The sequence below is a fragment of the Emys orbicularis genome, chromosome 12 (genome assembly GCF_028017835.1).
Source record: "Emys orbicularis isolate rEmyOrb1 chromosome 12, rEmyOrb1.hap1, whole genome shotgun sequence".
In the NCBI taxonomy this organism is placed as follows: Eukaryota; Metazoa; Chordata; order Testudines; family Emydidae; genus Emys; species Emys orbicularis.
This window is the reverse complement of record NC_088694.1, coordinates 10797501-10812599: the sequence shown is the minus strand read 5'-3', so window position 1 is coordinate 10812599 and position 15099 is coordinate 10797501. Positions and strand designations below refer to the sequence as shown.

The 15099-nt window shown below is 42.4% G+C and overlaps 1 protein-coding gene across 1 annotated transcript; it reads right to left on the bottom strand.

The window, feature by feature from the left end:
* Positions 1-4803: 4803 nt before the first annotated feature.
* On the bottom strand, positions 4804-7516 carry ATP5F1E (ATP synthase F1 subunit epsilon). Its single transcript, XM_065414344.1, has 3 exons — positions 7383-7516; positions 6634-6760; positions 4804-4963 (listed from the first exon to the last, which is right to left on the bottom strand). Exons 1-2 carry the CDS (start codon positions 7412-7414, stop codon positions 6637-6639), a joined length of 156 nt encoding a protein of 51 aa, XP_065270416.1. The 5' UTR covers positions 7415-7516; the 3' UTR covers positions 4804-4963; positions 6634-6636.
* Positions 7517-15099: the final 7583 nt, after the last annotated feature.

Below are 15099 nucleotides of genomic sequence, written 5' to 3'. Positions count from 1 at the left end.
GCTCAGTTTTGTGAACTTTATCTAGAAGTTTATTTTGGTGTCCTCCCTCTCCCTTTATATAGGGTATTTATAACTTTCCCTCTTATTGTTTCATAAAGTGAACTAATTAGAATGGTTTGCAGCTAGTTTGAGATGTAACCCCAACGTTACAATTCAGTTTACAAAATTTAGGAAAGTTAAAAACAACAATGCATCTCACTCAAAGACAGATCCTGTTGCTAGCCATTGTGGTGGTGTTATCCATTCAACACTATAATATAGCAATTATTACTGTGGTGTTTTGATGTTTCCTGAATCATTCCCTCACTTTAAACGAATATGTAACAGTTTACTCAAATAATTTCTAATAACTTCACAAAACTTTTTTGAAAATATTTTTCCTTCTCTATCAAATGTGGTTCATTAAAAGTTAAATCTCATACAAATCAAATGTTTATGTTCCAGACAAATTTGAGCTTTTTTAAGTTATGCATTATTTAAAATAAAAAGAAAAGACAAAATTGTTAGGTCATTTATTTCCCATCCTTTCAAGCTCTAACTTTGCCACTTGCTTGGAGATGAAATAATTAACCTTTTCTAGGGTAGAACCTTAAAAGATGAATGCAAGTCCCATTAATATGCAATTCCACTTAACACATGGACACTTTAAAATCTTACAGCCACTGGATATTAGAGTCAACTATAGAATCATAGTTCAGTTGTGTATGTTCTGAAAGTATTTTAAAAAATGTGATTTCATCTATCTTTTTATGGTCTGTACCAACACAACTGACTACATTCTCTTCCAGTGAGAGGTGAATGGCAAGGTGACTTAAATAAGTCTTGCTATGCAAATGGGTTATGACTACATATGTAGATTACTCAGTCCCCACTATGATGCTAAGAGTAGGGTAAGCCCCATCATGAATGGATAAAAGAGACATTTATTTTTCTCAGCCCAAACCACAAAACTTGGTTACTACTTATCTGGGAAATAAGGCAATTGAGCCAGTTATCTGTGGAAGAGCCAGGTCTGACCTATTTATAAGAGTCTCTTGCTTCAAATTCAGACAACATAGTCCACAGCATTCCCTCTGTCAGAAAAGGGTCATTAAAAACAAAAGGTGAGATTTTCAAATGAGCCTGATTTAGGTGCACAAGTCCCAGTGACTTGGGAGGAATCGCAACTTTAACCCAGTTTGTTCAGTACATTGAACACAGTGTGTCTTGTCTACATTAGGCTTTTCAAACATGTTAGCTAGCACATATTAGCAAACATCACACATTTACATCCTAATCTAGAAAAGGTTTTAGGCTGTTTGGAAAATCCCAGCCAAAGTGTCTCTCTCTGAGCACTAAGCTTTATCACTCATACTCACTCCCAACTCAGAAACCCAATCTGGAGCATTACTCTTCTGAACCACAGCTTAGGTTATACTGAAAGACTCCAAGGAACAGATTCTCCTGCAATAGTTCATTTGTTCAATGACCTGCTCTGTCACGTCTAGAGCTCTACTCTTTGGCCTTCTGTTTTGAGAAATGGAACTTGAACTTTGTCTAGATAACTGTATTACAAGCCAAGCAGCACTCTGAAGTTTATACATGCCTTTAAGGTTACTTTTTCTTCTGTAAAAAATTCAAATACAAGGAGCCAAGAACATTAAAAACTTGTTCGAGATTTGTTTATTGTCCAGATCAAAATGCTTGACACTTCAGTTGCATTAGTCTGGTCATACAAGTGAACACGCCCAGTGACCCAGCTATTCTGTATAACTAAACTTGGACAATATTACATAGCTCACATATTCTGTTGCTGAATGATTAACTTTGACAGGACTCCTGTAGCAAAGAGATAAGTAACAAGTTAGGAGTATGAAAGCCTCAATGACACTGTGAATTCTTTTTAAAGATGCTGCCATTTCATGAAAACTAGTTGTTTGACTTAGTGAAAATACTGCATATGCTATTTCCATTTTCCTATCATTAGATGCGAACAGGAATAGCTGAATGAAGTCAGAATCTTAGATGGCTTGTATCTACTTCATCTGAATTCAGATAGGTTAGCAAAGTTGTGGGCCATACAGTCTGCAGCAGTTGGGAGAGCCACATTCTAGCTGTGAGACCTCTTTGCTGTTTGCTATTTCCCCTCTACTCCCATACCGCTCTATTTTTGGTGAACACATTTGAGTATCCTATCCTTTGACCTACAGTAATGACAATAGTAACACTTTGTCAACTTACAAGAAATGACCCATAGAATTGATTGTGGTGTATACCCCAACTTCCTGTTATTCTGCCCACACAATAATGTGTGAGTGCTGACGAACGTTTAAGTGTTAAAGATAGGATCAGAGCATTAGATGTTATTACATTTATATACAGTACTTGTATCTTTAGACGCTACACAACTAGACACTGGGGGAAGGGATAGTAACTGAATGGTACAAAAAAAAAACCCTCGGGCACTGTACTTAGTACTGGGGTTGTCAGAGTTGTGATTTCAGTAACAAAAAAAACATGAGATGCACTTAATTAGTCAAATTCACGTTTTGTCACCTTCTACTGGAACACTGTGGGTTCTTACTGTTTCCTGTAACTACAATGAAAAGGTTGGCTGATAGATGGTAGGGCCACTCAACCACTATGGAAATCTCCTCCCCATAGCCTCTTTCTAACTGCCCCATAAAACATACCAACCTTGAAGAAAGATTCAGCAAGTGTGGCGAAAAATACCATGTACAAGATTCCCATAATTTTCCAGTGTTTGATTAGAGTTTAACTGTGATTGTTGCTTAAATTTCAAGAAAAAAAAAAAAGGGTGAGATTTTAAAAAGCAAGCGAGTGTCTTAGAAGCACAAGTCCCAGTGTACCTAAATAGTCACTTAGGCTCTTTTGAAAATCCCAGGCAAAACTTTTACAATGTCATTTCAAAGTGGACTTTTATCAGCAAAGATAGTTTATGGATTCCCTCAATTTTGACTATTTTAAAAGGGATAGTCTCAGGGAAGGAATTTTCCCCTGGGTCAGATTGGCAGAGACCCTGGGTTTTTTTTTTTGCCTTCCTCTGCAACATGGGACACAGCTCACTTGCACATTTAAACTAGAATAAATGGATTCTCTAACTTGAAGTCTTTAAATCATGATGTGAGGACTTCAGTAACTCAGCCAGAGGTTGCGGGTCTATTACAGGAGTGGGTGGGTAGGTGGGTGAGGCTCTATGGCCTGCAATGTGCAGGTCAGACTATCACTAGATGATGATGATCCCTTCTGACCTCAAAGTCTATGAGCTTGAATTGTTTCCACACTGCAATTATTTTTAAAAAATATTCAATTTGGTAAAATTCTTGTGTCTTCAATAGCATGCCTGGAATTTTTAATTTTTTCTTTTTAAGTAGTACTAGAATTTTCTGCTTCCTTGCAGAGGTTTTTAAGGGACTTTTCAGCAAGGAACAGTTCTTAGGGCCACACACATTACCTCAATCCTGATCTCACTTGCTGAACAACCTGGGAAGTAGATATCTATGGAGTGAAAGGGGCTTCCTTGTAGTTTGCAGAGAAAAGGCCCCTTTCCCTGCCCCCTTGCTCTGTGCAGGCATTCTGGGAAAGAGAACACCCTGCTGATGCCAAACTCAGAAACAGTAATGGTGTTACTGTTACTTATGAACACCCTTTAGGACAATCCAGAGAAACAGGGGAGCTCCCTTCAGACCAAGGTATGAGAGTATTGTTCAACATATGAAATCCCTTCAGAGGAAGCTAAAGTACCCTAATGGAATAGTTTCCATTTCTTTCCATACACAGCTATGACACTTGACTGTAACACAGGGGTCGGCAACGTTCGGCACGCGGCTCGCCAGGGCAAGCAGCCTGGCGGGCCGGGCCAGTTTTATTTACCTGCTGACGCGGCAGGTTCGGCCGATCGCGGCCCCCACTGGCCGCGGTTTGCCGTCCCGGGCCAATGGGGGCGGCGGGAAGCCGCGGCCAGCACATCGCTCGCCCGCGCCGCTTCTCGCCACCCTGATTGGCCCGGGACGGCAAACCGCGGCCAGTGGGGGCCGCGATCGGCCGAACCTGCCACGTCAGCAGGTAAATAAAACTAGCCCGGCCCGCCAGGGTGCTTACCCTGGCGAGCTGCGTGCCGAACGTTGCTGACCCCTGCTGTAACAGGTGTTAAGTTAAAGTAAGCTATAATCTTCAGAGGGAAATTTGGTCTTTAGATATCACATTTTAGAACTGTTAATCTGTCCAAAAATTTACCATTTCTTGAATGTAGAAGTTTGTTTAATGCTTGCAATGAATTGGGAACATCAACTCCTAAAGGTAACCTGTGAAGAACCTGGATTTGTGCCTTTATTTTTTCCCCCCATGGTTTTTTTTTTTACTTTCAAAATACCAGGAATGTCAACTTTGGTATCCCTGGGTTTTGGTAGTAGACTTGTTGGGAGTGAAGGGGGTATCACAGAACAAGTTTATTGTGAGCGCCTCAAAAGAGATAGACGCCTTTTTGAAAAGATTGAATACCAGTCTCCAAGATGTTCATTAGTCACGGAAGTTAAGTAGTTGAGTAGTCTGACTTAAAAAAAAACAAAAAACCCAACAATTCTTCCCCTCTCAGCTTTTATTAAACGCCTCAAATTCACCATTTTACTCGTTTTGCGGTAACTAAGCCATCTAGATTAGATGGCGCATGAATTTCCAATATAAACGCCACTCAAATTTCCTTTAAGAAAAAGTCTAACGATTTGTCTCTCACACAAAAGTAAAAGTAAATGCCCCTGCCAAAGATAGTAACTCATGCTTTCAAAGAGAAACCACAATAGCTGCTATGGTCATGGTGAACTAGAAGCTCAGTTTATTAGCATGTTGACTTACACATGCAGACAGATTTTATAGCTAACATGAAGAGACTACACTGCACATCTTCAGACCCATGACCTTGTCTTCACTTGATATTTTGTCCATACAGTTCATCACGGGGACAATCCTATGAGAGATTTAAAGAATGTAATAAGTCATTTGCTGTAAGGAGACAGGATGTTAGCTTTTGCAGTGTGTTTCTAAACAAAAGAGTAGTATTTATTCATAATGGGGGTGGGAAAAGAGTTGTCTCAGTTCAAGTGCAAAAGTTCTGCCCTGTATTTTTAGAACTGCTAAGCCTCCTCATCCAGTGGTCAACCTTGTGGTAGAGGAAGACTAGACACCAAAGGGCCCCTGAGAAATTAATTACTTTGGGCTACATTCACAAAGGGACAGCAATTTTGGGGGCTGGCTGGTAAATCCTCTCACCTGGGAGGTGAGATCCAGGTTTGAATCCCTGATTTGGAGCAGGGACTTGAACATGACTCTCCCACATCCCATTAAATGCCCTAACCACTGAATTAGAGAGAGTTACTTTCTCTCTCACTAGCTCAATGAACAATGATTTATTCAACATGGAACAGCTTCAACATAAAGAGACCCACCCATGAATATCTGACAGCTGAGTGGTTAGGACACTCACCTGTTCAAATCCCACTCCAACTCAGGAATTCAAACTAGGAGCTCCCACCTCCCAAGTGAGTGCCCCCATTTGTAAATCTAGCCCTGTGTGTTCAGAGGACAGAAAAACACTAAGAAGACTGAAGTTATTTACTTTGTCAACATTTGTAACAGATGATCCTAGTTCAGTTTGTATTTCAGTTTTTACCTTTATCTGCAAATTTTTAGATAATATTGCTCCAACTTCTTGAAGAGTGACACTATGCAGACATGGTTCCTATCAACATAAATACAATGGGAGTTTTGGCCATGATGCTGAAGAAAAACATGGCACCCTTTCCTGAGAAAGATAGATATCTCCACTAGACTGCAGTTCTAGTCACATGACTTCATATAGTCTTTGGTCTGTTTTGACTAGCCAGGCTAAACCAACAGATACACACTAGTTTTCTCATCCATAATCATTCCAGTCCATAGATATCGGGAAAAACTCCTCTTTAATTGCTTGCAGTGTACATGTCCTTACAAGTGAAGGGACAAATAGTATCCACCTTTCACAAGCACAAAACATTTGCTCAGCAGAAAAACAATGTAGATGAGATTAAGTTGCCTGTTAACCATCTGGGGAAGAGTTATTTAGGAATGAACTTTGGCTCTGTGTGCTAGGTTGGGTGACTGGGTGGGGCGGCACAGTTCAGGGACCAAATCAATCGCTTGGTCTTGTTCAAATGAAGTGGAGGAACTCTAAAAAAGGAAAAAAAAAAAAAAAAAAAAAAAAGACAGCTATTCTAGCTAAAAGCTTTTAAGCTGCCTGTAACAGTTTGACCCAACCAGACACATATAGAACTCAAAGTCCACACAACCTAAGCTCTTGTTTGAAGGCTGAGAGGATCTCATTTTACTGAGCTGAAATTAAATAGTTTCCTCCTATCCCTGAGCCAACCGGTAGTCTGAGAAATCTACACTCAACATGCTACTCAACAGCCTATGCAACCAGTCTTATGCACCAAGATCTGGGCTACACTTCCTGCACAGTGTACAAGCTACCTGCAGGTTTTAGATTGTTGTTAACCACAAAGGTAATACGAGAGGATTCCTCAATATCACTCACCGTGAGAAGAAGTTAGGAACCTATAATAAGGGATCCAAAAAACCCTTCCCATACTATTTACTTACATCTTACTCCTTTTTAGGCTTCGCTATTTTTATAGTGGCCACAGCAGCTTTTTCTGCCTCAGCTTTGTATTGTGGTTTCATCGCTGCTCTGACAGCATTGGCACAGATCTGGGAATAGCGGATGTAGCTGAAAAGAGGAAATAAACGGGATGAAAATCGGGTGGGGCCCCAAGAATTAACATAATCAGTTCCAGGGACTCTAGCTCTGCTGGGAGCAGGCGAAGGTGCTGCCAACAACTGCACTGCCATGTTTTTAGGCAGTTCCCTACGTGAGGGCCTGCAGCAGAGCACCCTTCCCAGCGAGGCGCCCTCCTCTGCCTAGTGAGCCAGTCAGTGGGTGCGATCGCACGGGGGAACAGGCTCTCGCCCTTGGCCCCACGGGTGCTGAAACTAGGGGTGTGGCAGCACCTCCTTGCTTGAAATTGCTTCCATCATATACAGGGTTTAGTTTCGTTCAATGGCTTCCAGCACCTCACTATAGAATTTGTTCCACTGCCACGAGCCGGGACCGCTCCCCAGCTTGGCAGTGGCCAGGCTGGGCTCCCAACCTCGGCTCCCCAGGGGCCTCCTCCCGGCCGTGCCTGGACCCCAGGCGGCTACAGCCCAGGGCCTCACCGCACACCTTCGCCCGGGCTATAGAGACCCCCCGCTCAGGGTCACTGAGGCGCCTCAGCGCTCCCCCTGCGGCCGCTCCCCGGCAGGAGACGGGGGTATGAGGCAGGCGCGGGCTGGCCGCGAGCAGCCGGTACCTGAGCCCGGCCTGTCTCCAGTACGCCACCATGGCTGCGGTTCCGGGGCCTCAGGGAACAAATAGCCGGGACCCCAAGGTCAGCGCGCACCGGAACAGAAAAGGCCAAGGAACTCGCTGGTAACCAATCAGAAGCTGCCCCATTTCGCCAATCAACGTTTACATCCCCTCAAGGAACTCGGCCAATCGCAGCCAACTAACTGTTCCCACCAATCACAACCGGATTCCTCTGTGCCGCCAATCAGAGTGCGGAGTGACCTGGCGCCGTCCCCCACCCCATTTGCTGCAGGGTTTGGCAGCGCAGCGGTGCGGGGAAGCGATGGGTTCGCGCTTATAGGCAACCTGCGGCCCCTGTGCCCCCGCCCACCCACCACGGGTCCATGGCGCGTCCCGGGCCCCTGCAGGCAGCCCCTTGCCTTGGGGGCTGAAATCTCACCCAGGCTGAGCCAGTCACGGCGGGGCTGCCAAAGCAGCCCGGGGTTTGCACCCAGCGCTAGCCCCGAGTGGGCCCCGCCCAGTCCCGCTCAATCCACCTCCACAGCCCTGACTAGGTTGTGGGAGCATGATAACCCCCGCGTGGGCATCGTTAACCTAACCCCCCACCCTTCTGTCTGAAATCTGCCTCACCTACTGCTGCCCCAGGTGACACCCAAGATCTCTATGGCTGAACGAGATTGGAGAACATGCCTCCCTTTCTGTTTCTTGGTGCATTCAAGAATGCTTTGTGGGCAGCTGCACTCTTCCTGATCGATAGCCAATTAGCACCTGATTCAGGGTTCCATAGAGACATAAGAGGCCCACCTACAAGGAACAGCACAGGATCTGGGCCTTTGTGAATACCCCCCTGTTGCTTTGTGTGGGTCTTTAACACAGCAACCAGAGAGACAGAGAGAGATAAACCACTAAAATTGGGGAAGGGGGTGTAAGGGGAGGTGTGGTTTCCAGAACTCTCTTGAAACTGACTGGGTTTCAAGTTGACTGTGTTCACTGAAGATTATATTTTTATGAAAATGTTGTTTAATGTTCAACAATCTGGGGTTGTTGTTAACCCTAGACACCACAGCCCCAATCCTGGCAACTGTCTCTGGACTGGCAGACCTCTGACCTGCATAATGTTCCAAACACTAATGGGGTGCTACATGTGTTCAACCAGTTTCAGGATCAGGGCTTTGGTTTTTCATTTCTAAAACCACTGCCAATAACTTGCCTGAAAATCACCAAAAATTAGGACAAAATAAACAGAAAGGAAACCCTAATTATTTTCTACAAGGCTGGAGAACAGTGGATGGTCTTATTCATCATCACATAATGACATCTTACATTTATATAACACCTTTCAGTAGGTTTTAGGTTACAACTGACTAAAACATAGCTGAAGCAAACATCTGAGAATATGCTTTTATAAAATGCACATAACCCATACCAAGATAATCATATTTGAAGAGCTGAAAATTGTTAGCAAAGGTGTCTGCAGACCCTAAAATTCTCCCACAATCACTGAGACCTCATCCTTGGGAAAGTGAGGCTTTAAAAGGGTCCTCCTTTAGATACAACGAAAGAAAACTGTCTTTTTTATATTTGTATACTCCTGAAAACTATACCCATAATTTGCCTAAACGGAGACATGGAAAAGGAGGGAAAATATATATCACTAACCAGAAACCCAATCTAATAATTTTCTACAGTGGCCTGAAAATAGTGGGTTACTTTACATATATAACAACAATAATTAAAAAAATGATGGACCCAAGCATGCCCTCCTGCAAATTGAAGGTCAGAAGTTTGAGGATGAATCTCTGAGCCTCCCTTATGGAGCCTGAGCCAAAGCTCATGTAAATCAATGGGAGTCATTTCATTTACTTCAATGGCCTTGGATCAGACCCATGGAATTGTTCCACTGAGGTATGTGCATGTGAGTCTCCCACCCCAAAAACAAAACAAAAAATTATGGATCCTCTTGGATCAACATGGGTGTAAGGAATCCCTGAAGACCTGTGCCATCCATGCAGATGCGCTGTTCTTCCATGGCTATTCTGAGCTATGCTGCAGTCTGTCTCCATAGAAGCTACACTGCAAAAATTTCCTCAGCAGAGACTGCCCCTTGGAATGCCTTTAAAGGAAACTTCTCAAATGTGAAGTGGCTCCACTATGACGTGAAGCCTCAAGCAGATTTACTGCTGGTTGCCTTCCGAGATGATATATTCATGCTGGCCTGCTCCCGGTGCAGGAGTCCTGGGAAGGGGCAGAGACGGTGCTGTGGAGGTGGATTTAAACTGGGCATGATCTGAAAACCAGCCTCTTTCTCTCATCCTTTCAGAGCTGTTGCCAGAAAAGCAGCATTTGAATGGTCCATGTTGGAAGCAAAGCCTATTTCGTTCCATCAGAGAGAAGCAGGACACCACCACTAGGCAAATCCCTCCAGTAAACATATCAAACACTTATTAGTGTGTCTGTCTCACACACAGAAGCCTCTACATGGCAAAGAACAGGTCATTTCCAAATGCACTAGAGTTTCCACTTGGTCTAAAAACCATGACAATAAAAAATCCATACATGATAAGAATGACAACATAGCTTCCCCAGAATCCAAACCTGAGCTTGGTGGATAACGCTGATGAAAGATGTGAGATTCACAATCCTAGAGACATCTATTCATGCACAGATACAGTCTGTTACACAGCATGTACAGCAAAGGCAGTAAAAGTGAAAACGTGTCCATTTTGCCACACCAGTGTGCCTGAAAACCCTGTAAGTCTGGAAGGGTGAGTTCACTCTCCCTGCACATTCCCTACTTCACTTTTCCATTGAGATTGCTAGCAAAGGTTCCAATTAGTGCCACTAGTGATTATTGTACATGTTTAAGGTGGACACATATATATGGAACTGAACTTGACCAGCTCATTTCACCTCAGCCACTAATTTGCTGATTTTTAAGGGTCTACTCAACTGCTTGACGTCAAATGCAGCAGTTGAAGTCAAACTTAATTTTTAAAAGCTTTTATAAAATAAAAACATCTCACAATTTCTCCTATAATAATTCCACAAAAATTATTATAAAAGAAGACAACAATCTTCTTTGATGTGTTTATTTTCTTGCTTGGTTTTTTGCAAGTCATTTTTGCTCTCTTACTTATGAGGCATACATGGCATGTTGGAATAGTTTTCCAGCATGTAAAAAGTAACCTATTACTACAGAAATACAAATTATTTCTACCGAACACACAGCACTTTGGGCACAGCAGCCAAAGGGAGTGTCAATCAGTCAATATCAAACCCAACAAACTGAACCAACAGCCTGAAAGCACAGGTAGTATCCGTGACAAAACTAAAAAGAGCAGGATAGCAGGAAGCATTGAAATATGCTCACCTCCATTATGTTGGGGGGAGGGATAGCTCAGTGGTTTGAGCATTGGCCTGCTAAACCCAGGGTTGTGAGTTCAATCCTTGAGGGGGCCACTTAGGGATCTGGGGCAAATCAGTACTTGGTCCTGCTAGTGAAGGCAGGGGGCTGGACTCAATGACCTTTCAAGGTTCCTTCCAGTTCTAGGAGATAGGATATCTCCATTATATTATGTTTGTGACAATCCTGCCAACAAATTAGGTGTTGCACAGCTAACTGTTCTATTTGCTAAATCCAAGTCATTTTAGTATTGGTGGGAGAGAAGGAAGGGTTATTTTTAAACTAGGGTTGCTTTGATTTGTTACAGCTGGTGATTTTATTTGATAAATACCATAGCTCCAAGCAAGGTCATTTGATGCCTCATGTGTTGCCCAAACCACCAAGACAATTTATTAGGATATTAGAAGCCCTGGGCACCTTTATCCCACTAAATGTTCCTCTACTTTTCTCTGTCTTCCCCACACCATCCCGTGCCTGTCTTTCTAGCTCTGTCTCTCCCTCTTCCTCTTTGGTCTTTCTTTTTTTCATCCTGCTTTGGGCTTTTGTCCATGTCTTTCCTCTCACTGTACGTCAGTGTGACATACTACCTGCCTCGAATTGTGCACACTTTGCTCAAGTTTTGCAGACATGCAAACTGAGTGCAATTATTTGATCATTTAGCCCTTGTGTCATCTGTTGATCTTGGGTAGAAGATGAAAATTCAATATGAGCTTTTAAAAAGAAGCAGGCTCTGAGAGAGGTAGCAGGCTGAGACAGAATGAGGCTTAGTGTATGAACATAAAAGCAGAGCTCTACAAAAACTCTATAACATAGATGACTGACTTTTCTGCAGCCATAAACAAGGCACCACTACAGATCTGTACAAACTGTTTTCATACCCAGGGTTGAGTACAATTTATAGAACTCTCCCAAACAGGAACTAATTTAGAGAGCTCTGACAGAGAGGTCCTGAGATGCTAAAGAGGTGAGACTGGAAAGGTCCAGAGAAACTGAAGAGGTGAGAGAAGCGGCATCCTGAAAGGTGAGGTCAGAGAGGTCCAGAAAGGGTGAAGAGATGAGATTAGAAACATCCAGAGAGGTTGATAAGGATAAATCAGAGGAACGCTGAGATGTTAAAGTGTTAAAATTAGTGAGGTCTAGTGAGGGTGAAGAGGTCGAAGAGGTGAGATCAGATACATTCAGAGAGGGTGAAGAGACTCCATAAGGAAGGTCCAAGGAAGTTGAAGAGGTATGACTGGAGAAGTCTAGGGAGGGTGAAGATGAGAGACTGGAGAGATCCAAGGAGGCAGAAGAAGTGGGACTGGAGAGGTCCAAAGATACTGAAGAGCTGAGATTAGAAAGGTCCAGAGAGCCCGAAAAGGTGAGACTGGAAAGGTCCAACGAAATTGAAGAAGTGAGACTGGAGAGTTGCAAGGAATCTGAAGATGTGAGACTGGAGAGCTCCAAGGAAAGTGAAGTGGTGATGCTGGAGACATCCAGAGAGGCCAAAGAGCTGCAACTAGAGAGGTCCAGAGAAGATGAAGAGGTGAGATCAGAGAGGTCCAGGGAGGATGAAGAAGTGTTGCTCGAGAGGTCCAAAGAATCTGAGGAGCTGAGACTGGAGAGGTCCAATGAATCTGAAAAGGTGAGTTTGGAAAGTTCTAAGGAGGCTGAAGACTCAAAAATGGAGGGGTCCTGGGAGGCCAAAAAGGTGAGACCACGGAGATCCAGGGAGGCTGAAGAGACTGAAAAGCCAAGTAAATCCACAAAATGATTGGTGTTTTATACGATCGTAGGCAGGTTCAGCTAACACTCTCCAACAATTAAAATGCTAAGAAAATATAAAACAATGAGAACATGAAAACCAATTAATATTACTACTGAAAGTAACTAAACACAGATTTCACTCTGGGATTTTAATCAATTAAATTCTAATATTATAAGCTCACAACATTATCCCTTAGAACAGTGGTCTCCAAAGTGGGGTGCGCAAGAGGATCCTTGGGGTGCGCGGCAGGAGGAGCGCTATTTTTGTTTGTTTGTTTTGTTTGTTTTTGTGCTTTTTTGCTTTGTCAGTTCGGGCGGGAGTCCGAGCGGCTTTTTTTTTCCTTTTTCTTTTTTTGCTTCGGCAAAAATGGTAGAGCCGGCGTGGCAAGGGGTGCGTGCTCAAAATTTTTTTACTGATAGGGGTGCGTGATCAAAAAAGTTTGGAGACCACTGCCTTAGAATACTAGCATTTCCCAGAATCCCAGACAAGTAAATGCATAGAAGCATTTGTGCATCAGTATGTATCTGTCTTTCTAAGTGTATCTATGTCTCTAGACCATAGTATGTGCAAAATCTTAGCACAGGACCCTCCAAATACCCTCCTGTTACATACACAAGCTCATCACCTGGCCTGATGATTTAAAATAAAATAATAATTAAATAAGAGAATGAAAGTTACTAAACCTTCTTTTCAACTTCTGGTCTCCAGATACCAGAGGGCATTCAGATGCCATAGTGATTAGAGTGGAATAAATGCCATTGCAGACAGATAGATAGGTTTTTAATGGCTTACAGTTAAAACAAATATGTAGTTGTAAATGGCAAGTGTGAGTCCTACTTGGCCTATCACTATAAAGATATGATGGATCATTTCTTTCTCATCTGAATCAATGCTGAGAGAGGCAGCATACTTCAGCAAAGTGCATCTCCTTGAGGACATTAATAGAGATGGAAAAGAAAATAGTAATTCTCTCAGCAATAAGTGTTGATTTATTTTGGGGGGCAATGTCATTCCAAATTGCCTTCACAACTAATTAAGAAACGTATTGAAAAGGTCTGGCAGCTTCTATTATGCTCTTTTATTTATTTTATATAGTGGTCCCATCTGATCACTTGTTATTTTTTTCTTTGGGTGTAATTCTTAATAAAATAATGATCTTTAATTTGTGGGCACTCTGGCTGCCTTAATAAACTACTGAAGAGATCAATTATGATAAAAAGACAATACATCCATTTTAATCCTAGAGTGAGAACAAAGTTTGGCAAATGCTCAGCAAAGCCACAGAACATAAGCAATGTATAGCTGAAAAGGGAACTGAAAACTTCAGATTCTAGTTCAGAATGGTGCCTTTAATATAGTTTGGGATAGATCACAAGATGGAAATTCTACAGGTGCAGGCCCTACTCCTAGCCCCTCAAGACTTCACGCAATACAGTCAGCAGTTCCAATCTTACTGACACCAGTTGTCATGATGGGACACATGGCAACAGATGTATTTTAAAAACCATCATTACAAACATATATTCACTCACAGTTGTGTTCAAACACAGTATAATGGGCCAGGACAGGTAAAGCATGCACTCATGATGCAAGGCTGCAGTTTCTCAGGTGGTTAGGAACACAACTGAACTTTGTCTGTATCATCGTCTGACGGAGGTGCAGACACACGCATAATTGATTTAACATCATCACTCCCACTAAGGTTGCTTCTTAGTGAAGAGAAGTCAACAGGAGTTTAGTCGCAGCATGTACAGACTAAGAACCACAGGAATTTGGCACAATATGAAAAATATTTCATTCTACAAAATAAAATCCACATATGCAACAATACAAGGCCTAAACAATACTGAATTACCAAATAAACTTTACATTTATTTTTAATAAACCTGTGATTTTAGAGGTCATCCAATATAATTGTCATTTTATCAAGTGTACACAGTATATGGATCAGGATGGCAAAATACATGAAAATCTCTTGCCACACAGGTTTCAGTAGTGTTTATGATGAGCATATAAATATGCTCACTCTCCTTCTTCCCTTGCACACTTTGATGAAACAACAAAAATTATGAACCATCTCTGAGAAATCCTTTCCCATCTAATGAATAAGGATCCATCATTCTGTGACTATCTCTCTTCAGATTAAAAAGTTTCACGCATGCACATTACAATAGAAAACAAATAATTATAACTCAGCTAATCGCAACACAATGAAAAGCCAATGTTGACATGATTTCCAACACACTACAGATTCCAGTGTCCCTTCACTGTGTCTCTTCTGCATTTGTTTAGAGTGGCAAAGCTACTCTGCTTTTCCTGTGAAATGACACACATTGGAGAAACATGGACGCATAGTCATTACTGCACAGAACATACAGAGAGCTTTAATAATACTTCATACCTTCTCTAGTTGTGGATTTGTCACCTTTCTTCCCTAGTGTGAGCTATATTGGGCCCTGCTGTTAAAGCTCTGCTGTGCTTCCTGAAAATGACCCTAATCTGTTCAACAGCTACTGGAAATCATGCCATGCTGATTAAAATACAGGTAATCTTCTGGTAAATCCCTTACTG